At 40.6% G+C, this 27,541-nt stretch overlaps 1 protein-coding gene across 1 annotated transcript in view; it reads left to right on the top strand.

The window, feature by feature from the left end:
* The window catches only part of chchd6a (coiled-coil-helix-coiled-coil-helix domain containing 6a), a 100,659-nt gene that overhangs the window by 35,281 nt on the left and 37,837 nt on the right, over nt 1-27,541 (top strand). Inside the window, exons 5-6 of the mRNA XM_030056163.1 lie at nt 7,446-7,529; nt 20,062-20,132. Coding sequence (XP_029912023.1) covers nt 7,446-7,529; nt 20,062-20,132 — 155 coding nt within the window. The remainder of the gene's footprint in view (nt 1-7,445; nt 7,530-20,061; nt 20,133-27,541) is intronic.

Below are 27,541 nucleotides of genomic sequence, written 5' to 3'. Positions count from 1 at the left end.
TGGCATATAAGGCAAACCTCATGTAGCACTTAAGAGGCACCCACCTTTTCACCATTGGAGGTCAGGCTTCACACAGCTTTGGGTTTGGTGTTTAGTTACTCTTTAATATGCTTATGTTTCCTCCTGTCTGTGTGTGTATGGTTGATTTAGGGAGTATTTCTGTTGCTGGAGTGATCGGCCACACTCACCACCACACTCCCGTTTGGCCAATCAGTGTGAGAGGTTAATCAGCTCTTGCTTGACACATGGCTGAGCTTTCTACAAACTCTTGTGGTGTTATTTGTATGTCTTTGGAAGTTATGCACCTTGTTGTGATAGGCCATCCCTGCTGTCAGGTCCTGTTTTAGCCAGTCAGCATAACTAGCTCTTTTCTGCCCGATGACCAAGCTTTACACAACATTTTGCCATGTTACATGAATATGGTCAAAGATTGTATGCCATTTTGTGACACCCACCACCACTGCCGTTTTGACCAATCAGCATGATAGGTAATCAGCTCTTTCTTGCCTTGTCACTAATCTTTCTGCAAAACTTTGTACAAATCTGTTCATAACATTTTTATCCTGCTAACAAACAAACAAGACAAACAAACAAGCAAACAGATGGAATGGGGCAATAACGTAGCACATAACATGTCCAGCTCCGTTGTCAAGAGGTAATGATAAGGCCAGACAAAAATCATTTTTGGGTTCCGGTTGCCGACTGAGTGTCCCACTGAGTAACCCCCGAGTCAGGTTATTTTATTGGCCTTTGTGTAAAAATAAAAAAAAATAAAATAAAATAAAGGCACTATGCGACCGAGTGTGACCTTGTTGGCATTGGTGAAAAGTTCAGCAGGGCTTTTATTTTGATCTATGTTGCACTCGCCTTATTTGTGATGTTCTCGCGTAACTTCGGAAAATAACTTCATGGAATGGCTCTATGGCGGTGGGCGTGATGGGTGTATTCGACTTCAGGTACCTAGCGCTGCGATGCGAGCCAGGGACACCTCCCTCTGCTAGTAATAACGCTGCTCCGTCGATTAAAAAGGTGGTAACTTATGCAAATATTTAATTAATTATATTTAAAAAGCAACCCATGTGTCGCTTCCAAAAAAAAAAAGAAATAAAATAAAATCCCTACCTACCCATCCTTCCCATGAATAAATAAAATAAAATAAAATCTCTACCTACCCATCCTTCCCATGAATAAATAAAATAAAATAAATCCCCCCTACCCATCCTTAAAATGCTAAATAAAATAAAAAATAAAATAAAATAAAATAAATTCCCTACCTATTCATGCCCTTAAATGACAAGGAACCGGAACCCAAGGTATTTTTTGTTTGGCCTAATGGGATTATTCTCAGTAATACCTTCATATATAGATAGATGGATCTTGATTTAAACTGAAAGTGAATTGAATCATTCCAGTCATTCCTGTCCCTCTACATTTTCATTCCTCTTTCCATTCCTCCGTCTTTATCCCTTCCTTGCTCCCATCTGCCCTTTCATTATCCCGTCCCACCCTCTCCTCTCACCTATTTGTTCCTGTTCATCCCTTCATCCTCCCTTCTTATTCTCCCTTCCAACTATGCACCCTCTGCCACCATTCACCTGTCTACTTACCTATACCAATACTTCTAAAGCATAACTGTTGACGAGAATAATTTCCATAATGCAAGAGCCCAGAAGAGAAATCAAGAGTTGTTGTTTTTTTTTTCAAGGGCTGAAAAATGAGATTGTGTCAAAATTATGATTGTCAGGATGCTAGAATTTTTTTTGATATAATACTCAGAAAATGATCAATATTCGATACCATTTTCGATATCACAGGGGGGAAAATGACAGCATATTAATGGCCATAAGAAAATTGATTTAATCTGGTACTAGAAGAGAGATAAAATAATTTTCAGGCATATTAAATTAGGCTTAAAAAGAAAGTTATTCAACTAGACTTCCTAATCTTGGAAATTTTAAGTGACTATTTGTAGTTATTTATTAATAATTTGGTACAGAGGGGTTGTTTGTTGTCAATCACAACAGCGTCTGACTCTGAACAGTATTTTGACAATTGTGACCCTGTTCAGCTCAGACTTGGTGATGGAGCCTCGTCCCTGTTCTGTCCTGACTTGTAGGCTGCCGCGAGTCAGATATAGTTCTGTTGTGTTGGTGGTCGGTTTGTGTCATTTGTGACAGTGCCACTGTTTACTCGTTAAATAGCGCAACACCCGCGCACTGTACTGGAGAAATGGTTGGCACTGTGGGAACATTTCAGAATCATGATATCTTTTCACAGGTCTCGTTCCTCATTCAACCAAGGGGTCATCCAGTGATGACTAACAGTAACAGCAGGGGAAGAGACGCTCAGTTGTAGTCAGCCCCTGTAGTGGCACACACTGGTTGTTGTCACCATGGGTCCCAGTCATCCCAAGCCTGCGTCTTCTCATTCTTTTCTTGTGTTTTGTCTCCCATCCTCCTTCTCGCTGCCATTCTCTTCAACTCGCACAGTCAAATCACGTGTTTGTGTCACAGCAATGTGACACAAACATGCTGTATAGAGTTCTACAGATGAAACAAAGATTCGACACAGGGAATTTGAATTGAGGATTTTTAGTTGTCGAATCATTCAAGTTCCATGAGGAATTGATTTAGCCCCAGAGTACGCTCCCAAAAGTAAAAGTAGGAAGTTATTATTGAAGCTAACCTGAAATCACGTTGAGATGATGAAACAGGTGATGTTTGGATACTCGGCTGCAGTGCTCTCTCTCTCTCACTCTCTCTTTCTCTCTCTCTCTCTATCTGTGTGGCTAGTGTAGACGGAGGGAGAAAGGTTTCATTTTTTATTTAGAAAAGAAAAAGCATTGATACTGTTGGAAAACAGTATTGGTACCTTTTCAAAGTTCTAGTGCTGATATTTCCCGTGAAATAGTCTCTATGCAGTTTTTCATCAGTTTCATGCAGTATCAGGTATTCTCCTATCCTTATATTTCTATCATGGATCTACAGCACATTTGTATTTGTCTGCCTTTTCTATATGCTTTTTCATTTATGTATCTTTCATTATATTGAAAATGTAAATATACTCAGCAGTAGCATCTTGTTTTTGATCCATTTCTGACATTTAGGTAATTTCAAGTGCTGTCACTGAAATTGTTTAGAAAAAAAAAATGTCTGAGTGTATTGCACTTCTAATAAACAAAACTATTACTGCAAATATAGGTATATTTGTCTGTGTCACACAGCTCTGCTACTGGCATTCTCCACTTCCGAGTCACATTTTGTATGTTATATTTCAGTCATTCAGTGACACCATTATCCAGAGCAAATTAGTATGAGCACAACAGAAGAATGTAGTCTGTCAGGCCACCAAATTTACAAGCAACCAGTGGTAAAGATGTCAAATATTACATAGAATGATTATGAAAGTGCCAGTAAAAAGAAATCAGACCAGTTGGAGCTAAAGAGAGGGTTCTTTTTTTAGTTCCCTCCCTGCTTCTCTCCGTCCCTCTTACTTCAACCCTCGATCTTTTGTCTTTACTGTTCTTTTAAGACTTCTGTTTCTCCCTCCCTCCATCTTTTCCACCATTTCCCCACCAGTTCTCTACTTTCTCCATTATAACTTTCTCAGACCTTTTGCCTTAGTTTTCCCCCTTTCATTCAAGCCTGAATGGGATGTGTTGGTGCACTTGTCTGTATGTTTTTTTGCATTTATATGAGCTTGTATTTGAACACATTTTTCACTTGTGTATGTGCATTTCTACATGAATATATTTGTGTGTAATCACATGTGATCTGCATGGTAATGGAATTGATGATTTTCTGTACCAGAGACAGGCATGATAAATGGATAGATGGATTGATGGATGAATAAATAGGAGCGGCAGGAGAAAAGGAGTGATTGTCACAGGGTGTAATTTTGGTTGTTGCAGCATAATGTTGTTGGCATTTAGCATTGTGTTGGATATTGCAGGTGGCCTTCATGCTAGACTTTCAGCTTCAACACGCTTAGCACTACACAGCCTGTTTGAATGTCTTCTTGGCATAGACATGCATGTGCCAGTGTGTATATGAATGTGCCGGATGTCTGAGTTTTTTAAACTCGAACATCAAAAATGTTTTGCTTCAACAGTTTTAGGTTGTCTTGATGCTTTAATTTAAATTTTTTATTTTTTTCCCATTTTTTATTTATTTTTTTTCTGCTTGCTCCAGCTTTCCTGAAGGAAGCCAAAACAATCCTGATCTTTGCTCGTAACATTGTTCAACAAGCACAGTGGTCTGTTCCAGAAATATGCTGGATTAATGTTAGTAGGTAATGCAAACCCAGAAGTGCCAAATGGACTGTTTTTTTACTCAACGCGAATCTAATTTAGTCAATTTGATATAGTCAATATAGCATTTTCAACGAATCTTAAAGCTGCAGTAAATGAATCTGACCACCAGAGGGTGTTGAGAGCTCAAACAAACAGAAAACAAACAAGATTCAGTCCTGCTTCCGGGTTTATGGGAGCTTGGTTGTAGTATAGCCGAAAGTTAAGTTTTTTTTTTTTTTGTTTAATGGAAATGAGGGCTACATTTTACTCTTTCAAGATTCTTGTTGAATTAATTGGATTATTTTGTCTCTGACCTCCATTTCCAAAATGTGTTGAAGCTGCAAGTTCATCAACTGCTTTGAACGAATGAAGTTCTTCTGTTGCCGCAGTGCCGATTTCAGTGAGAGAGGGACTTGCACGACTGATCTGAAATTTGGATACATTCATCTGCAGAATGCGAGGTTTCAGAGACACTTTGAATGAAGTTGAAGAGGCGGGGGGTTAAGTGGGCAGAGCTACATTTCGGGCCGCAACAAAGAAATGAAAGAGGTCAAAAACTGCAAAATGTCTGGACCTAGCTACTTGGTTTTAGTTTATATAATTAGGGGTACAGAAGTCTCCATAATGCACAGGTTAGTTTCAGGATTGTTAATGAAATTGCTTACTGCAGGTTTAAGGGAAAAATCAAAGATCCAAAAGAATTAACATTGTGCAATTATTTGCATCAATTTGCATCAAAAGAATTTGTGATTTGTCAAGATTTTTGACTTTCAGGAGAGTGGTCTCTGAGCTTTTTGGGGGTCTAAAGCTGGTCTGCAATTTTACCAATGTGTTATTAAAATAAAAAGAAGGTTTTCTTTGTGAGAGGAGGATTTTCCCAACAATTTAATTTAAAAAGGAGTAGCTCTTGAAATTACTTAAAAGTGTTGGGTCAAGGTAAGATTTGTTTAAGGATAAGTTTGTTGATTTTGGACCCACTGCATATGTAATGTATTTTATATACACCTGAGATACATGGATTTGCAGAGAATATATAGCTGCCAGTTGAAACGATGTGCTGGAGTGTGTTAAAATAACTCCACCAGCTCGTCCACAGCAGTCTGTGCTTCGACTGAGGAAAATAGTTCCATGATTTCCTGATTAGTGAAAGTGTTGGAATTGTGTCATGATATCAGAACTAATTTTATTATTAGCTATGCATACTGTACATCCTAGAACAATGAGCTTTAATTAGTTTTGGACCACTACATTCCTAAAATTTGGATCGAAAAGCAGGACTTCTATTGGCAACCAGTAGAAAGTGCAACATCAGCATGCTCCACCCTCCCATTCACCAGTTACGGTGGCCCATAATTGACATAGTAGTCATTTTCACAATAATAATAAAGTTTATTTGTATAGCCCATATGAAAACCCAGTAATGTATGAATGAACAGGCAGGTATGAGGAATAAAAGAGGTATACAACTTAAAAACAACAGATGATTTAGAAACCATAAATAAAACACCAAGAATAACATGTAAAAACAACAAAGACATTTCAGTTTCACAAGCTGAAATGTCTTATGACCCATAGCAGTGTCCTCCATCACTGAGCGGCTGAAAATGTCAGTTGTTTTGGGGAATAGGAGTGTCTTGAAATTCAAATGGGTGGGGGGTTGGAAAAATGAAGTTGGAAAGCCAGAAATCTCAGCACCTGGCCAAGTAATCATTGACTCATTGGTACTGAACATCCCACTCAAACACTGTAGATGTATTGTGGTCTGTGACATGGTGCAATACAAATCTTATTTATTACCCCTTTAAGTCTTAAATTCAGTCTTAGATGGATTAAAAATGTTTCAGTTCCTTGTGGGCTGTTTTTTATCCAGTGACAACTTAGCCCAGTTGTGCAGACCTTTTTCACATTTATTTCAATTGGCCTCGCTCTTCATTTTGTCTGGCACTAAAACAGTCTTAAAAAGTCTTAATTTAATATGATGCATTTCTCAGTGGTGTGTAGGTATGAGTGAGTGTGTGTGTGTATGCATATGTATGTATGGTATGCCTTAAGTCCATTTGCATTTCTCCTGATCTATACATGTGTATTTATTTGCATAGCCTCCACTGCCATTTACATGCATACAGTATTCCATACGCTTGTTTATATTCCAACTGACGTCAAATCAAAGATAAGTTGTGTATAAGCTTCTTCAAATTGCAATCATGAATATCCCTCAACACATCTGTGTTCTGACATGCCTCAGTATCAGCATAATACCAGCATATCTATCATATTAAGGTCTAATAACCAGGGTGGGATGTCTACTGGAATGTCCTTGTCATACAGAAGAACTGTTACTTGCTAAAATTTTACTTTAGCAGAAGTAAAATTACCCTTGTTAAGTCGTACCAAAGTAAAATTTGATGTCAGTTGGAATATAAACAAGTGTATGGAATACTGCATGCATGCAAACAGCAGTGGAGGCTATGTGAAAATGAGACAAAGTTTCCGTTTTCAGGAATTTTATTTCGATCAGGGCACTTGTACTTGAATTGTCAACCAGGGACCTAAACTAAGAAAATTGAAACTCACCTCCTGGACCACAGCAATTTATTTTCCCAGGGAGCAGTATATTGTTACTATCCTGTATAACTTACTTTGCCATTGTACCTCCATAATTAGTGGGTAATGCACTCTCTTCAAATTGAAAAAAAAAAAATAAATAAATAAATCTCTTGTAGAAAACCAAACAATTTGATTTATAATGCTCTTGTCATATGTCAGACAAAAATCACATACTAAGAAAACTTCTTGTTGTAGAAAGGAGCCCTTTTTTGCTGCGTCATTTCTCATCTAAACTAACGCAAGAGGGTGACAACTCATTTAGACAGAAAAGAATCTGGCGGTGGGGATGGTATATAGCTTTTGAATAATTCAACTTCAATCTGATACTGAAACACGAAGAATGCCTCGTTCCTTATTGGTAACTGTAATATTATTGCTGAAACTGAAATTGAATACATTACAGAACTTATAATTGGGGAAGGGAATAATATTACTGCAATACATTGCCAATTAACACTACAGCAGTCGTTCACAGTTGAAGGAAACTGTGCAATACTGGTGTGTATAATTCATTTCTATTTGTGTGTGTGTTTGTGTTTTCTTACAGGCTCAGCGGCTGCAGAAGAAAGATGTAGAGCTGAAAGCGTTGGATGCCTTCTATAAGGAGCAGTTGGCACAGCTGGAGAAGAGGGTATGGGAGCAACACACACACACACACACATACAGATTTCATTTGAACATGCAAACATGCACACACACAAATACAAATTCACATGTACACATCAGTAGTCCATGCACATACACACACTGAAAGGCAGGATTGCTCTCGCTCTCTTTCTCACACACACACATACACACACACAGTTGCAGAAACACGTGCACAATCAGTTGTCTAGAAACACATGCAATGACACAAAGTGCAGGCACATATACACCCTCTTATTTATCTATGCAAATAAACACACACACAAACATACACACTCTGTAATAATTCTCCACATGGCTTGCTTGTATTCACCCAGCCACAGCGGTATGACAGAGTGTGAATGGATATAAATGGCCTGTGTTGTAAGTCTCATTATGGGAGCGTCGCAGCATGACCGGCAGGGCGAGTCTAAGTCTGGTCCCACACCTGGATGAAAACATAGCTCCAGACACTCATTTTAGCATGGAGGCAAATAAACTGAATTTGCTGTTATACCGCTTTAAGCTTTGCTTTGACAAGAGGACGAGAGGTTGCCAGGACCGCCTTAGTTACGGCGGGGGTGTCAGCGCTGATGACACTGATTTTTTTGCCAGCCCGATCACCTCCTGAGGACCCTTGCATGCTTTCTTTTTTTTTTCTCTTTCCCCCTCATTTGTCTGTGTGTCTCTGACATTTCCCAGGCAGAAAAGGTGTGGAAGCTGTGGGTCTTGAGTTAAATCTCAGCCTCTCCAGGCTCTGCACAAGAAGGACCTTTACACTGGCTCTCAGGGGAAGCACTATTCTAGTTCTCAGGCAGAGAAGACCTTTACAGGGGCAAGGTATTACGTTCTGTTTACTGGGACAAAGGCAGGCCTGTCCTCCGATGGGAACGGTAAGAGCAGATAGAGTCACAGAGGCGACTGTGAGATAGGGCTCGGTGATGACAATCTTACGTCACGGGTTAAAATTGTGTCATGATTTGCCTTCACACGGAACACATCATAGTAGCCTACAACTCATGTAGTTTCCGTTCATGAATGTACAGAGTTTTCATCCACAGCTTCCACACTGAGCCTCCCTGCGAGCCCATTGCTCACGTGCCGCATAGATTCAACTGTGCTGTCATGCGCGGTAGTCATATAAAAAGTTGAAGTCATTTATTTCCCCTTTTTCTCCTTTTGGCTGCTGCATGTTGTGACTGGGAAGGGCAAGAGATTAGTTTAGCATGCTGCTTTTGTAAACAAACATGGAAGAAGAAATTGCTCCTGAAAAAGTTCCAGGTCTGTTATTTTGAACTGGTTTGCAATTGTTAAATCCAACGCTGCTCAGAGCATTTCTAAAATTGTCAGAGATAGAATTTGTTCAACAGGAGGTAATACAATAAGGCCGTCTCCAAAGGAAACTCGCAAAAGCCCAAAAGAACACACCGAGAGCTTAAAATTTCATGCTTAACATCTCACCCAGCTGCATCATTGACAGCTGCCAAAAAGCCAAAGGGTGTGACTCACCCGTTGCTAGCCAAATTGTTTCAGAGAAGCACATGTGAGAAGTAAACACTGTCAAGAGGTAACAGATGCTGTAACATTTTATCTAGCTGAGGATGCTCTACCTGGCAGGGGGGCAGTCTTCAGCAGCTTGCATCCCAGACTGAGAAAGGCAAAGGAAAATTTAGTGATACATGCTATGAAAATGATTTCTTTGACTTTTCCCTCACACCTAACATGCATCTTGCACGATTATCCATATTTATTGTATTCATGAAAAGGGTTAGGGATAAAAGATGGGAAAAAAATGAAAATATGACTGTTAACCCTGGGAAAAGATTAGCAGAAACATGAAGTATGCACATTTTGTAGATATTACACTAATAATGCAAAATCACTGGTATGGTCCTTTAAGTTTTCAGGCTTATCAGCCTCAGTGGGCGGAGGTGAACACAAACAGGGCCATAGTGTAATGTAACGTTAACATTATGAAAGCTAACGTTATGAAAGCTAGCAGGGATATTGTCATGGGTTAAGGGGAACTGACAACCTCTCTATATCTGATTGGATGAAAGGGGTTTGTCCTATGACAGCAACATTGCCTAAAAGGGCGGGGCCTTGCACAAACAAGGCCATAATTTCCAAATACAAATGTAACCTGGTGGAGAGGTTGGTCATGGGTCAAGCTGCCACTGTTGGTCCTTCTTATCGCAGAGGATGGTAGATGTTCTGTTTGTTTCTCGACTCAAGTTTCACTCAGCCAGTCAGTCCCAAGTCAACGATTCATTCACATCTAATTTCCTTTAGTTTGTCAGTTCCGTGTTTCTGTTTGCTGGTGTAAAACTGGCAGAGAGACCATCTCTAACGGAGGTGTTGAATCATTTTTTGTAATGGTTGGCTCCTGCTAGTTTTCAAGTTTTCAAGTTTTTCAATGATTTGTGTGTGTCTGTCTGTGTGTCAGTGTGTATATTTGTGTGTGTGTGTATGCGTCTGTGTGTGAGTGTGTATCTGTCTGTCTGTGTATGTGTGCATGCAATGTTATGTTTAGTGTCTGTCATAAGCTTCAGTAAGAGGATAGAGTTCTTGGTAGCCATTGACTCGAGCAATAGGCTTTTCTACTGTTGGTTAAATTTGGAGTTTGGGCTTATTTAAACTAGGCATGTCCAATCCTGTGCTGCTAGCCTGCCTCCATGCTGTGAACACAAGAAGGATTCTCTTCTTTCTTTCTTTCTTTCTTTCTTTCTTTCTTTGTCTTTGTCTCTGCCTGTCTGTCTGACTATGTCTGTTTTTCTTTCCGCATTTTTTTGACTGTCATATCAGTAAGACCTCCCACACATGCACACACAATTTGAAAGTAGGAGCAGACCTCCATACAAATAATCTAAGCCACAAACATACAAATACACATGTGCACACACACATGCACAAAGGCACACACATACACGCACTTACATACATGCACGCACACACACACACACACACACACACACACACACACACACACACACACAGTCCAATTAAATCAGCATAGCGCAAATTCTTTGTTCTAATTAGCATGCAATCAGCATAAGTAAACATTTAATACCTCTGTGAATTGCTTCTGTACACATACTTTTCCAGTAACACACACACACACACACACACACACACACGCACAGACTCGCACACACACTCTTGCACAGGTCTTGGTGTCAGATGCCAGGCTATTTATATTAGTCTCATTAGTAACAGGTTGGGTTTGCTGAGGATGTAGAAGACTGGCAGGCTGGCATACGGGTGGCACAAGCTGTGTTTGCTGTTAGATTTAGGATGTTTGGACATGGACCTGTGTGTGTGTGTGTGTGTGTGTGTGTGAGATGTGTTGTCCACGCACACTGTATATATGGGTGCATGAATACTTTCCAGGATGTGTGCATGAGTGCATTTTCTGCGCAGTGTGTGTTGGGCTTAGTGTATTTGCAGACTGCACAGAGCAGGGAGCCACATAATGCTGTGGTTTTAGTCTGTTTGACTGCTCGAAATGTTGTCACTGCTGGAGGGTTAGTTTTTTTTTTTTTTTTTTTTTTTTTTAATGCTGCTCGTCTGACCTGAACCAAGATAAGCCAAGACAAACTGAGCTACGCTGATGTAACTGTTATTGTGTCAGGCCCTAGTTTTTACCTGGTGCTAACATTTGGCTTTAATGAAAATTCTTGCCACAAAATTTCATGATAAGAAAATTTCACAGGATACATTATAGAGTTGCAAAAATGTTGCAGTCAAACTGCTGATTTGCATTTCCATTTCCATTACCAGTTTAAGCGCACTGAGTTGTGCTGAGCCGTGCCTGAGATGGACCTTCTCCAGAGCAGGGCCAAAGCACATCAGGCCTGCCCTCAAGCAGGCTGCAGTGATGTTACAGGGCTTCGTCATCATTCTTTGGTCAGAGAGGAATTGAGCAGCTCTTAAACAGAGTAGCTTACAATCAGAAAGTTGCTGTTGCGACACTTGTGAAAGTTATACTGTAGTTGATAATCTAACCATGTAAAAAATATTTTTTTCACCAAATCTATAATCTATAATAATATTATTCATGTGAAGCAGACATTTGGAGTTGGCCTTGATATTTTAGAACATGTGCGTGGGGCGCTGGTAGAAGAGGGAGGAAAAACTAGTTAACACACCCTGAAGTGACAGGCAGGGCTTCACTGTTAGTTGATGCACCTGCAAGCGAGTAGCCCTGTTGTAATGGCAAAATTGTCTTTACCAGTCAAAGACTGACATTATTGCCTATCACTGATGACCACCCATTTGCGACATGTATGTTCAGTAATGCAGACCTGTAGTTGATCATTTTAGCTTTCTTATTAAGCAACAGCATTTGTCTTGTCAGATGAACCATGAGCCACATCACAGTGAAAAACTTCAGTATATGGTTGTGTATGGCTAAAAGTTGTATTTGAGCCTTAAATGTGGTCTCAAAGGTGATAGACAGAGATGTTCAAATAAAGAGGCCTTTATGAAGTCTATTTTTGACCAGTTTTTTCTTTCCCAAAACCTGCCAGTTGTGAATCCTTGAATGCTACCAAACAAAACCTCAAAGTCACCTAAAAGTCCTATAACTTGATGTTCTAGAGGGACCCTTTATGGCAGTCTGTGTTTTGATTGTTTTTTGTACTGTAAATGCATTTTATTGTCCGGTGTAAATTCAATCCAGTTAATCATATCTAGACAGAATCTGGATACAAGATTAATGTTATCGCCACTACTGGCACTGTAAAAAAAAAAAAAAAAAAAAAAATCATCCCTAGCTGAGAGATTGGTTTCTCCTTGTGGGACTCTGGCTCTTGATACTCTGTAATACTCCTGATTGGAAATCTTCCTGATGTAGGCCTGTAACCGTCACAGTGTATTTTCACACTATTTGGCTTTTTTTTTTTTTTTTTTTTTTAAACTAGCACCACCGTTTTTAAATGAAATAGAATGAGGAGCAAGTAAAGGGTGGATAAAAAAAAAAGTGTCCACTTCATGAAAAGTGCTGTGCCCAGCTTCCTTTTAGGCAACTTGAGATAACTTTAGCTTTTCAGAGGAGTATACATGGCATGGATAGACCAATAAATATATACTTAAATATATAGTTTTTCTCTTCTCTTCTCTTCTCTTCTCTTCTCTTCTCTTCTCTTCTCTTTGTTCTTTTGTTATGCTCGTGGACATGAGCCAGACATGACCATAAAAATGAGTAGTCATAAGCACCTCTTTTTGCCATGTCGGTATGGATTGGAAATAGCACTTATTCTGTACATGTGAGTATCCCCCTCCTTGGTATTTGGGGTGTTAACAGTGCCATGTGACTTCCAAAGCCTCACAGTGTCTCACATCCACACATAGGCTGTATTCACCATGGTGTCCATGTCCGGAGCAGTGATGATTTAGTAGTGGTTTGAGCACCACTTTTGCTACAAAAAATGCAGAGGGATTGGAGCACGCTCTAATGGCTTTGACATGCACAGGAAAAGCCTGTTTATAAATGCAGGGGAATGCCTTTTGGAGTGCAGGGCAACCTCAGATTTGAACCGAGTCAGTCACTCACAGTTTTGACACGATATACGAATGGATTCCTAGCCTCAACTGACGGCCTCAACTTTTCACCCGGCGTGTGGAAAGCAGCCTTGTGCCGTTGACTCTTCAGACTTGTTTTTAACATGCATCTGGGGTGATCAGATTACAGTTGGACAGCCCAGACAGATGACCATTCACACCTAACATTATCATGTGTCCCAAATGTGTCTCCAGTGGCCACTTGTGGTTGGACTGTGACTTGCCTCAGATCCGTCAGAATTACCTTTCTTTCCTTTTCTTAGATTCTGTACCTTTCTCCAGGTCTCTCCTGACCCTCCCTCCTCCTCACCTCTGTTTCACATTGTCATTATCTTCCCAATATTCCTTATCTTTGCCATTAAGGATGCAGTTGTGCCCAATCACTTCTATTTGCATTACCTGACGAAGACACTACCATTTCACAAGAAAAAACAAGTTTGTTTTTGCTTTTAGTGCACCAGCAGTCACTCTGTCAAATATGCTCCTTCCTAGGAAAGCAAGTGACCAGGCAGTATGTCGGGCACGCTTCGGGACGCATTAGTGTTCACACTGCAAACGCTGTGTGGCCCAAGGTGTCCCTGACCACTTTGGAAGGTGGTTTGAGTGACGGATGATAAAACCAAATGTGAACAGGGTGTTTGAGGTCAAGAGAGCAAGGCAATAGCTGGCTTCCCATTCAGAATGTGCCGTTTCAAATTAGAAACACTGCATGGAAACCACAAAAATGCATAGTTTCCTCGGGATCGCAAAACAAACTGTGATAAATAGTGATGGAGAGCTTTGTCGGCTTGGTGAAATCTTATTGCACAACTGCTCAAAAGTGGCTTCGGAGATTCTGAAATGTTACCTGTGAACGATCTGTCCAACACAGCCTTCCAGAAATGTTTTACTGCCGCTTCCACATATGCATTTTGCCATCATGATTGTATGAACAACTGGTGGTGCATGTGGATATCATCAAGTGCATTTCTTTGCTTTTGTCCTCTGAAAGAGTGAAAAAGATATCTAACATATCTTTGAAGTTACCTTTAATTTCTCACTGAGGAATTTTGTTTTAGTTTTCTATCTGTCCACTCTGTACCTTCGTCTCTTTCTCTCTCGCTGTCTGTCTTGCTCCCTCCCTCCCTCTCTCTCTCTCTCTCTCTCTCTCTCTCTCTCTCTCTCTCTCTCTCTCTCTCTCTCTCTCTCTCTCTCTCTCTCTCTCCTGTCATGGTCGAGCATAGTTTGAAGCTGGTGGAAATAGAGCGTACAGAAGAAGATAATAATCCTCCTCCAAGTCTGACAGGCTGCTTGACACGCTGTCGGCATGGGCCTCCACGTTGTGCACTGCAAATATATGCACACGCACGCACACACACACACACACACACACACACACACACACACACACACACACACACACACACACAGACCTAACTCCAACTAATGTCATGACAGTGCCTTTATACCTGGTCAAGGATGAAGCAGAGAACTTTATTAAGATAACATGCAAACCCTTGCATAAACACCCACACACTCAGACACAAACATTCAAGTGCTTACATTTTTGTAATGTTGACAACATGCACATGTGCCAGCATGCACATGGATCTCTACACACACACAAACACACACGCTCCCTTTCTCCCCAGGCAGTCACAGGCTAGCCAATCACAAATTCATTTACTTCAAAGCTGGGAGGAGGAGGGGGACGAATGTATTTTAATTGTGTTTTTTCTCACCTGCTCATCGCTCCTTTTTTTTTTTTCCAACAGTATTATAAATATTTCCCAGCATGCTAGACTGTAATACATGTCAGAGTCTGTGTGTATTTGTGTATCTGACTGTGTGTTCATGCACGTTGTAGTCTCTGGACCCAATAGGGCTAGGTTAGAATTCTGATCAGAACCACAGATGTTATTTATTTATTTATTTAGAAATGCTGTATTAAAAACTACCCTTTTCTGCTGTGTTGCACTTTCTCATGGCAATGCACACACACTCCAAGCCCTATGTAGTCCAAGTCAAAGTTTAACGCTTTCATCCTATAAAAAGCTATCTGCTCAGTGTGCTGCAGCATATCTGAATCTGCTTATTAGTTTAGCTTGTTAGCAATATTTCCACTGAGGCTGCACCCATCTGGAGATGAAGATATGAGTTACATATTAAGTTAACATTACCAAACATTGCAGAGTTGGGGCTAACATTGCAGTTGCCTCATTATTTTCACCGATCACAAGCAAGCGAAAGGTCCCTAAGGGTGGGAAGCACACCACAAGATACCGTCAGCCAGCTACAAGATGAAATTTTAAGCACCAAGATGTCAGATGTCCAGATGAGGGTGCTGTAAGACAGGGAAAGAAAGACACTTGAGTTTACCCAAAATGTCTAAATATGTGAGGATTTATGTTGGAGAAATCTTCACTTTGCTTCCAACAGGTATATTTTTCATTGTTTTTTGACTTCATTCTGCTTCTTTCTCTTTTCACCAAATTACTGTGTTCTTAAGGAGTTCATGTGATCCTGTCCTAGGTTCTTCACTGCATCTATACAATTCACATAGTGTCAGCTAAGTTGTCATTCATGAAATTGACTCTCAAATGCTTGCCTTTAATTATCAAAAATTTCCAGCACTTGTGTCATGCTGTATGAAGAGCCTTCCCAATTAATATTTGATGCAGGTCTGCTCTAAGTAGAAACTGATGTTCCATATATAAGACTCTGGCATATGTTTGCTGTAGGCTCACAGCTGATGTTAGTAGATGTGTTTGGCAGAACGATTAAAAGACTAGCCGTTCCATTAGTGACCTCCTTGACCCCTCAATGGCTGCAGTGCAGAATATAAGACACATACACACAAAAGAACAAGATTAAAGCAGGTGTGAATGCATGCATTTAAGCATGTGGGACTCAGACGCACACCTTAAAGCACACACACATACACACAGAGCAGGGTTGATATTATGATACCGCATTAATCCCTTGTGTTGTTAGGTGGATGCTGTTGCCACAGTTGGGTCAGAGCAAAAGGTTAGATGAAGTGGGAGTGTGTGTGGGTTTAAAGACAGCTCCTTTTACCTGTGGATCAAAGAGTGCGCCACCTCTTGCTGTGTGAGTGAGAGAGAGAGACAGAGAGAGAGTTTTTGTGTGAACATCTTTGCCACCACCCACCTACTATATGCACCAGTGCATATGGTACCTCTTAAGTGGTGTCTTTTTTTTTTTTTTCTTTTTGTGTGCATGGTTTTGTGTATGAGTGTGAATTTTGCAGGGTATGAAGGTTAACCATGTGTGTGTGTATGTGCGTGTGTATTAAACCTGTGTTCACACTGGTGACCTACAGCTACAAAGCCATGAACTGGCAAAATATTTTTTTTTTTTTGCGACTATAATTTTCCAACAATTTAATGAACAGACATCAACTTCATAAAATAACTCATGACAGCTCACCTTCAACCCCAGCGATGGATTCAACCATTCACCAAGCACTTTTTCTGATATTTTTATTCCTGAAGTCTCTCAAATAAAAGCAGTGGCAAAAAAAAAAAAGAAGTAGAAAGCTTTGAATGGCTGCAGTCATCAGTAGTGAAAAGATGAACTGCAGAATTGACCGTGAAAAGTTCAACTGTGGCCAACTTTTCTCATCTGACAAGTTTGTAGACCACCCACACTTAGAAGAAAATCAATGGACTTCACGTTAATTGTGTTGCTCATGGTGTGTATACGCACTGATACGCATGGCCAACATTTTCAGGGAACCTAGATGGTTAGTTTCGCTGATCTTAGACATTTACACCTTCATTCAGTGCTTTTTTCTTTATGCCATGCACTTTTCTTTCATCATTTCACCATTTCATTTTGTTCTTATTGGTAAGACTAACCTTAATCCTAAAAAATAAAATGAGGCTGTTTTGTTTTAATGGATACAAAGTCATGGCTAAAAGAACTCAAACTCAAACAGAAATTAGCAACTTGTGTAAATGAATCTAATCCTGTTAACCAAAAGGTGCACACCCCTAGTGAGTGGTGATGGTGGCAGGTGGGTTTGAGGTGGGTGTGAGGTCAGTTTTTCAACGCCAGCACAGAACTGATATTTTTGGACTAAGGTTGCCTGCATTTTTTACACTGCTCAAAATCTTTAAATTGGTCAAATTTTAGGCCAAGTTCTTGCAAGTATTGCAAGTATGGAAAAGCTTCTGAAGCAGCATTTTTACCACTAAAACTCTCCTTTGAAACCCAGGACAATAACATGATGCAATGCTGGATAAGAATCAGTTCAGTAAGAGATGTCCATAGACAACCAGTGTAGTATTGATCAATTATACATTATACTGTATATGTGATCAAGCAAATTGCATCATATCCATCATATGAAAGATAGGCGGTAACAACTGGCTGACACCTGATGGTCAGTGTTATATCTACTCTTTATATCAAAAAACAGTATATTAGTCTAACTGTATTGGCAGATAGGTGCCAATGCAGTTCAGTAGTATCAACAGGGAGTTAAGAAAGTAATTAGAGTCAGTGAAGGTAAAAGGTGAGAGAAGGATGCGCTATAGGGGCATTGATGAGGGAAGAGTACAGGAGGAAGGGGGCAGGGAAGAAAATATGACAACAGCAGAAGGAAGAGGGGGACGCTGGCAAACGAGTGCCACTGTGAGAATTGAACGACGAGGCAGTTGCCAGCTGCTGGATCAGGAACCCGGCAAATCCCCCTTAATTCACTGGTATCACCATGGCAACTGATGATGCCATTGCAGCCGCAGCGAATGCTGTTCGTATTCCTTTGTTTTCTCAATTTAAGTGAGACTTGAGTTCAACCCCAGAGTAAAATTTATGTTGACCTCATAGTCTTCAGGATTTCTGATTTATCTCTCAGCATCCTCAAAGATCATATGAGTGACATTGGTAAATTCTCCATCATACACTATTGTTGGAAAAAGCCAAGCTGAGGCTCAGTCTTTCATGTCTTTTGTTTTATTTCCTCATTCCATTCTTTGTAATTTCTTCTTGAAACATGATTGCCAGAGAAGGGCTATTGACACCAAGTCTGATGAGCTTGAGCTTTGTGTCTGTAGTCTTTCTTTTATTCTTTGATTTTTTTTCTGCTCTGTGTACAAATGCAGGGATTCAGAGGACTGAGTAACCTGATATAATCTTCTCTGAATTCACAGGGATTGCTATACCAGAAGTCAGCCAGCCACTCAACAGTAACTAACTATTATTTTATCCTTAGAAGACTCAAACTGGCTGGTAAAATAGTGAAAGTGGCTGGTGAATTTTGGGACTTTATGTGACGTAAAGACACATAAGGCTGCCATCATTCACCTAATTTTGAACCATTCTGAGCATTTCAATGAAAAATGAACCCGGAAAGTTGGTTTCCAGCTGGAACAAGGAGCACTACAAAAAGTAAATTGTACCTCAAAATTACAGAAGATTTGGGAAAGGCTGGGTTTGTTAGAACCCAGGACAAAATTATCAACAGAAAAACAAAAAAATGAAGGAGTACAGAAGAAGGAGCTATCTAAAGGTGGCTTTGGATGGGGTAATATGGGGGAATATTATGAACTCCTCAACAGCATCCAGGGTTATAGACCAGCAAACCAGCAGACTGGTGCTGAGCTCCCTCACAGCAATGCTGGAGTCAATCGCCAGCGACCAACCCAACAGTTCCACTCCAAACTGGACTGCAAATGCAGGCTGGTTTGTTAGTTAGCATCTTAGCACCTTTCACAAATCCTGAATGGAATTGGTTCAAGAACCAGAGCTGTTTTGGTCAAAAAGAGGTATTTGAGGAATATGTCGGAAATGAGATGTTGTTACCTTTGCAATTTTCAGAAGCCACAACAGGTCACAATATACCCTGTCAGTTCTTCTGATAGAATAGGATTCATCAGTCATTGTAGTACTTGTGCAGGTTATCTGCAGTTAGGTCCTTGCCTGTAATTAATGACCTTTCCCAGTGTCGGCAGGAGTACTCCAGTTTGAGGCATGATTCCTTTCATTTTTTTACACTTATGCATGTACACACATACACACAACCCAATCTGGCCCTTAGCAGTCATGGCAATTTAACGTTTTTCCCCAGTTAAGCACAGCTCATACATCTCTTTCTCAGTCTTCTCTTGTGCCTTACTTTCTGTTTCTTCTCTTTCTTTATTCTTCTTTATTCTCTTACATTCCCTCTAGCTCTCTCCCTCCACACTTCCCCCACCCCCCCTTCCCCAGCTGGTACAGTTTGCTGGTTAAATATTTGGGGGGGAGGCTGGAAGCTGGGAGGCCTAAGCCAGGAGGATCAGCAGTGGAGAGGCTGCAGTTGTTGTGGATTAGCTGCTTGTTTTATCATAATACTGCTGCCTGCTTGCCTGGGGTTTTGCACTCCTTGGCCAAGCTGCATAGTCAGAAATCATGATATCTTAAAACATTTATGAGAAACACTGCTACTGAGGTTTGGGTTTGGTAAAACGGGCTGGATTCACAGAACCCTCTTAGGGAAAAATGCATCTCCTCAAGTTCTACTTTACCTTCATAAATTAAGAAAATGTTGGCGAGTTGAGGCCCAGGGTCTTCAGTGTGGTTAAGGTTCGAGTTGAGGTAATTTTCAAAGTTCAGTAATTTTCAAAGGTAAAGTTCAACATCAACTTTGTATGTGTAATTCTAAAGAGTTGCAACTTTGCTGAATTGACAAAAGGGGGTTATAGAGTGAGGGCAGAATGGGTGTGGAAAAAGAGATGGAGGACGAGAAGAAGTTGTTAGGCTTGAGGGAGAGAGACTGATAAAGAAATGCAGTACAGGAGAGAAATTAGTTGGTCAGAGTGTGGAGACTAACAATTCTGCATCTTACAGCAAACAAAATAATACACATAAAAAATGGTTCACAAAAATGAGAAAATAGAAACTAATGCTTTCTGCTATGTTGTTGTGTGTGTGTGTGTGTGCGCGTGTGTGTCTGTGTGTGTGCATGTGTGCATCTGTGTATGTGTATCTTTTAGAATATGGAACGATTCAAAGAAAGCAAAGAGCAGTTCCACGAAGCAGCCTCCAAGACCGAAGTAAATGTTAGGTGAGACCAACACACACACACACACACACACACTCACACAGAGAAAGACACACGCACAAACACACTAATTTGCAACCCGTGGTTCCAAAGGTGAGGTTATATTATTCCCTTGAGCTCCTCATACACAGACACACACACACACCCTCACACACATGCGCTAACTCCCTCACACACACAGAGACACACCAGCATGGGCACGAACACACCAGACTAATAACCAGCAGTAGATAACAATCTCCTCTTTTCCCCATTTATTTTTTTCCGACCAGTTAAATGCAAACATTCCCTTGAGCAAACCTGACTAATGTGATAAGTGTTTTAATTGGCTGCTTTGATTAAGCGGAGTTTAACAATACCCTATTTCCCAATCCTCGCTTCTCACTGTGGAGTTGTAATGAGGCACAGCCAGGGAAAAGGTAGCTCATTATTGCCACTGCAGTCTTTAACACGCCTAGCTGTAATTCACATTAGAGACCAGGCCTTGATACACTGTTAAATTTTGTGTCAAACCAGTAATGGGCCTTTTCATTGATAACTCTCGTCCAATATGGCTAACTAAAGTTTAAGTAGACTTGTGTGTTTACTGCGTACTTTAAAACTTTTACTTTCCCTGTCTGGAGAGGTTAGAGAAATGGGGCTTGTGACAAAAAAGATGTTAGTTCAAATCCCGAAAAGGCTTCAGAATGGGTATCGTTAATTTATGAATATTGATACTGATAGTGATTCCTGTTATCGATACTGTTACATAAAGGCAGAATGAGTAGATTTCTGTGTTCCTTGGCCAAGCTAACTGCCAGCGGCGAGATTTCATTTCCTAGGATGGCACTGGCATGAAATGACGACCTCAAATGTGAAACGTTCTGTCGCCGGCCCATCGGCATCTATGTGTCCAACAGAAAACAGGCTAACACCGCATCGCTCTTCATCCTCATCCTCTCCACTCTTGTTGTGGAACAAGCCCTGTCCGCTTGGTGTTTTGATTGATTGATTTTCGTAGCATCCCATTGGATGTTGTGGCATCAGTCTGGCATTGTGCACTGTGATCGGCTGGGAGCGTCACACCCACGGCCCCAGGTCAACACCCAGAAGAGTCTGGAGCTCAGCAAAACAAGAATATTCGGGCAGAAGGCAGGGTCTCTGCAGACACACACCAACACACACTTCTAGTGCCTCAGAAGTGATGATTCAGAGGGATTATTTATCTATACGTTTTTTTGGGGGTTGTTTGTCTGTTTGTTTTAGGAAAATCATACTCATTCTGCCTTAGAATATACATCTTAATGATTCCTTTTGTTGTGGTGAAGAGAATGAGAAAATGTTAAATACTGGTCGTTACTATGAAGATATCAGACACACACACCCATTGTATATCATAAAACGAATATTGTTATTGTTGGTAATAGAAATGAAAAGTTCCTCAGGTGGACGTCATGGGGATCGCTCAAACACTGTTGAACACTGTGTAGTCTTCACTTCTCAAGTAGATGCTTTGAGTAACTAAATGTTTTGTCAAAGCTGATGTATTTCCGCCTTTAATGTAATTGCTTTAATGCATTTGTGGCATTTACAGCTGCCACCGTCCATTTAATTACAGGCAACTTCCTGTCGTCATTCCATGTCGCCTCTTTAAAATGATGTTCCAGGGACAGGCAACATGCACAAACAGGTCACCAGTTCGTATGTGTTTAATGCGGAAGTACAGCGTTCATGAGTAGAATAGAGCACTTTTAGTTCTATAGTGTGCGACACTCATTTGCTCGTCTCTTATTCAATCTTGTATTTGTGTGTTATGGCCGGTTTCATAAAAGATCTCATAAGTGGTGCCCATCTCTAGAAAGGCTGGGAGAATATGTGTGAGGACGGGTAACATTCCCTCCTGTGCTGACAGATACCACTGGCGTACCCCTGAGCAAACAGCTTTAACTAGTAACCTGAGGCTGCCCACTGGCCACCAGTTCAGACTGTGGGTGTAGTGGGCAGCTCTCCGGTATGAACATGAAGCAAGGCGTCGCTGATAAGTCACTGATTAGCCAACTCTGTGGACAAATAAAGCAAAAATCCAAGCCATAAAGCTATCATTTCAGAAACAGAGGGCTGAGCCGTTGCTCCCCTGCCCGTTTTTATCTAAAATAACCCCCAAACAACCCCCCCTGCAAAAACAAGAACAAAACAAGGAACACCCTGCATCTCCTGCTGCAATGCAAACACCTGCTGACTGTACATTCACCCGTCAATCCCTACACTTTATTGTTGAGCCTGATAACAAGGAGCTTTCGGCTGTGTTTGGCCCCCTCCCCCACTTCCTTGTGTGCTCGCAGTTAGTGCCTCATTGTCATGGTTATCATGGAGTGACTGAACGCTAAATTCGTCAGTCTTGGTGTGAGAAAGCCCCATCACAGTGAGATTAAAAGCAAGGGCGACGTGTTTTTGATCTCTGGCGATGCTGTAGACCAGGTGATCCTACCTCTGAGGAATACTGTACAGTAATACCTCTAATCCTCTGCTAGTATGGATTGTGTGTGTGTGTGTGTGTGTGTGTGTGTGTGGGAAGAAGGTGGGGGTGCTCTAAACCCATGAGTGTTTTATCAGAGTAGATAAAACGATCACCACTCAGGAAGGTAATTTACATTATCACACTACCTTCATGGTCAATTATATGCTGCTTTTACAGGTTTTAGACAGTGGATTAAGCTCTCTCTCTCTCGTTCTGTAATCTAGTGTAACCCCAACCCTCAGCAAATCCAGTAGTAATACCTCAATGAGGGAAGGATAAGTGTGTGTGGGTGGATGTGTGTGTGTGTGTGTGTGTGTGTGTGTGTGCGTCAGAATATGGCGACAAATATGTAAACTAAAGGGGGTGTTTTGGTCTTGTGTAGTACAGTGGGTGGAGCATAACCCTGCCACTGCCAGGAGGTTTATGTTTCCCAGATGTTTTTTTTTTTTTTTCCTACCAAATTACATATAAGTCATGTTTTGCTCCCCTTTGGTGTGTAATTAATAAGTGATTTGTTGCATTTTTTTTCTTTAAACACTTAAGAAACTCCATTTTAGAAATTATTGCTTGGCAAACCTTCAGATGAAATTATGGCAGAGTCTTCTCGTACCCAGGTGTAAACAACAGTGGCTGCACTGCACAGCTGTTTGCACCCAGTCATGTACAGTCATGTTCATGTACAAAAACTGAAATTTGAGTGAAAAAAAATTACATGAGAGGACTCTGCATTTATGAATGTTAAATTTGGGGCGTTTCCCAAAACCAAAGTTACTGTAAGTACTTCATAAGTAGTTAGTGGATATTCTTGTCATATAGGCTGTTTCAGTGTAGACTGAAAACTGTCTGAAAACTCTATAACCTACCCAGCCTTTTCACATTCAATATTTAATTTGGTCACAATTATCCTGGTGTAAATGGGTACAAAGAGTATTCTCTGACTATGCACACCGGGGTATAACTTGTCATAACATCTCCCTACTCTTGGTGATGCGTTTTGGTGCAAATAGCATAAACAGATGAATTGTTTAGGTTACCTAGACTTAGGTACCTGGATGTAAATAACCTCTGCCTTACATTAATCATCACATGACACTGATATATGCAGTTGGTGGCTTTATTTCATTTTGAACACACAGTACATTTACAGCAATTTACAGTGCATATACATGATAGTTATTAGTCATCTTATTAAAATCCATAGAGTGCATGTAACCTACATTTTGTGTAACTAAATGTCTAACTAAATGTCTATTTGCTATCCTCTTTGTTACTGTACTCTTTTTTTTTTTTAAATTGAAACTGCCAACATACAGTGTTGTGTGCCAGTATTCAATAACTTTAAATTTTAAAATTACAGTGCAAAAAAAGACAACTATTACTAAAGTGACTGTTTTTTCTTTTAATTTTGTTTCTGTATTTGATAGTGTAATGATATGCTCTTAATTTTATATAGCAGCATTATTATTATTGTTTAATTGAATTTTTTTTGCCTTTTTTTTTATTTGTATGAGAGGAAAGTACAAATTAAATCTCTTTTAATGAAATGATTGAATAAACAAAATTAACATAGATATAAGAAATGCAAACTAAAAATATGAGAGCAACATTATCAAAAAATATACATGTCTCTTTTTAAATATTATTTTCTGGCATTGCTGCTTTATTCAATAGCGATAGTGGAGAGAGGTGGGAAGGGGAGGGGAGAGAGAGGGGGATGACATGCAGCAAAGGGCCCGGCTTGGATTCCAACCGGGGCTGCTGAGATAAGCCCTGATACATGGTACGCCTGGAGTGCCTCATCATCCAGTGCTTAATTTTTTAAAAATTTGATAATAACGCCTTTCATATTGGAACGGGAAGATGTGGACACGCCGATATTCAGAAAAAGGCAGATATCAGTAAACTGATGAATCGATCTAACCGCACTCAGCACCGATGAAAGGAATAATTAATTTCTTCAATACGATGAGATGGATGGCTGAGTTCGTATGCCTTGTGTTAAAGGATCTGGCTAATACCTCACTGTGGTGCTGAGGTCAGTAGGATACAGTAGGTCACTGGGTCAGGACGGCTCTGAGTCACCTTCACTGCACAAAAATGTCCATCTAAGTTATTTTGTTCAGTTTTGAGTTTCATTTCCATAAAACAAGTAGAAAAGTCTGCAAACGTGTGAGATCATTTCACTGCCTCTAGTGCATATTCACGTGGTTTGGAAAGTTTCTTGAAAAAACACGATATCTTGAAATAAGCAAATCATTTCCACCCTAATTAAATGTCAAATACTGTCTTTTGTAATCAGTTAATTTGCATTTAAAACAAGTGAAACGATCACACCTTCACTGGCAGATCGATTTCACTCATGAGAAAATAAGATTGTAAGACTCAGTGCAAGATTACAGTAAGTGACAGTATTTTTTTTTACAGTGCTCAGGGCTGTTCTTAAGCCATGGTGCGGATTTGATCTGTTAAGCTTGTGTGTGTGAGGGTCATTCACCATGACAACCAGGGAGCAGCTGTCAATCAGAAACTATGGCCGTAAGGAATGCTGTGGTAACATGTTCCAATATGCGAGACATCAGAGGCATGTTTTCTGCGTAAGTGTGTGTGTGTTTGTGTGTGATATATTAGGAGTTGATTGATGAAAAAACACTTAAAAATCAGTTTTGCATTTCAAGGCAAGAGCTGCTGCTGTATTTCAAATATTTTAAAAGGACAGGACTACAGTAGCCACTGGATGACTGAAGTTCAGAGAAGTTTTCTACAAGTTGGACAGGAAGCAGAGCTCGGCTGTTTGGCTTCCTCACCCGTGGGACTCAGCGAAAGTCCTCAGACCACTGGGTCTGGTTTTGATTATAAGTTGTAAGCTGTTTGAGCAAAGTTTCTTTTAGCGTTCAGAGTTGTATAACAAAGCTAAAATGAGCTGTGGGTAGCTCTAAAACTACCTGGCTGCACTGTGTGTGTGATTCTGTGCTCTGTGCAAAATGACTATGACTCTCGGGGTGTATACGTGCATATATGTCTTTGCATGTGTGTGTGTGTATGTGTGTGTGCGTGCATGCGTGTGTGTGTGTGTGTGTGTGTGTGTGTGATGTGTTAATCCACAGTTTAATCCTCGCAGCAGAGAGGGCTTTGGCTGCCAGCGCTCCGGGAGATGAGGGGACCAGAAAGCACATGGCCAGTGTGTCATTGTCGCCTCTGTGTACGTGTGTGTGTGTGTGTGTGTGTGTGTGTGTGTGTGTGTGTGTGTGATTGCAACCTGTAGCACTCTGAAATGTCAAACTCCATGGAGCATGACAAGACTGCTTCAGTAATCCCCCCACACTCACACCCCTTCTCTGGCTGACTCTCTTGTGTGCTCTCTCTCTCTGTCTCTCTCTCTCTCTGTCTCTCTCTCTCTCTCTCTCTCCAAACCTTCAAGCCTTGTCAGCAGTTCACTTGTTTGCAATACAGCTGGTTTAGAGAATTTCCTTGAAACAAGTGACAATATCATGAAATAAGGTGGGCCATTCTGCTCGCAGCTAAATTATGCTTAAACACTTACGTAATTCAATTCAAATTCTTGAATCTGGTTAATCTGCATTGGAAACAAGTGAAATTATCTCACCACTTTGGTAGAGTTTTTTCACTTCAATACAGACTACAAGAAGGCATTTTTTGCAGTTTACAGAGCAAGCAGAGGTATATCTAGCTGTATGCTTAAGAAAAATGTGTTTATTTAAGATTATTGCAACATCAAAGAGTCATAAAGTTTTTTGAGCTGCTCAGTAATCATTTTTATTACTTTGCAGCTTGAGCTGAGCTGAGCAAAACTATGCTTACTGCCAGCTTGTGTTTCTTGACATGTAGAATAAGAAAATGGTTTTGCTGTATTGTGATTCTGGTAATCAGAATGATTCAGCTTTTAGGTATTTTGTCAGAGCAGAGACGCCACAGTGAAGCTGTAACAGAACGGCTTGAGAGGACACTCCCTTGTGTAATGTTGCGATGTCGTATTCACTAATATGTCTGCCTTTCAATGTCAATGTTTTTGCTGAAATGAATTTCATTTCCTATGTGGGCAGTGTATCTGAATTGGATAGCCTTAGTACTGTACCACCATGGCAAAATTATCAAAAGCTCTGTATTTAAAAAAACAAACAAACACGTGTTGTGGTAATTTTCCAAAGCATTGGCGGTGATTACCTGGATGAAGCCAGTCTTGGGACATAAAATACTCAAACTCAAACCAGACTGACTGGTGGTGATGAAACTTACTCCGTGCAGACAGAGAGGACTTTGTAAAGTTTATTCCAGGTAAAAATAAATGAAACCAATAAGTGAAGCAGCAAGGCTGTATGATAAAGTGGAGTCGATGCTTCTTGGTAATGGTCGATGGCAGCAGACTGGTCTGGAGCTGGCCTGGACTGTAATAGAGATTGCCACGCATAACTGATGACCACTTAGCAGAGGCAGTTTGTATTCACCAACATGACAGGCTTTAGCCAGCTGCTGAATTACCGCTAGGCTGAAAGAGACGTGAGGGTGGAAACTGTTGTCTTTTTTGTCTGGATACATTTTGCGTGTATGTGCGAGAGAGAGTGAGGGAGTGAGCTATCGGTTCAGAGTTGAAAGTAATAGAATAAGAGTAAGACAGAGACATACAAGGCAGATATCCACGTCAAACAGCCCGGGCCAGTATCCGAGGCATTTTAACAAGGCCAGCTGTCTGTTACAGTAGTAGTAGAACTAGCCTTAATAGCCAGCCTTTGTCAGATCTTCACTGCCTGTGTCAGAGGATGTCAGCCTACCAGCCTAAGGAGATCAGTCAGAGTTAAGACTGGAAACCCTGACAAGGCAACTCCAGAGTACAAGTTAAAAAGCACACTACCTGGCAATTGTTGCTGCGCCGTAATAGAAGAGCCAGCCAACAAAATGG

This window comes from Myripristis murdjan, chromosome 7, assembly GCF_902150065.1.
Source record: "Myripristis murdjan chromosome 7, fMyrMur1.1, whole genome shotgun sequence".
Lineage (NCBI taxonomy): Eukaryota > Metazoa > Chordata > Actinopteri > Holocentriformes > Holocentridae > Myripristis > Myripristis murdjan.
This window is presented reverse-complemented; position numbering and strand designations above follow the sequence as displayed.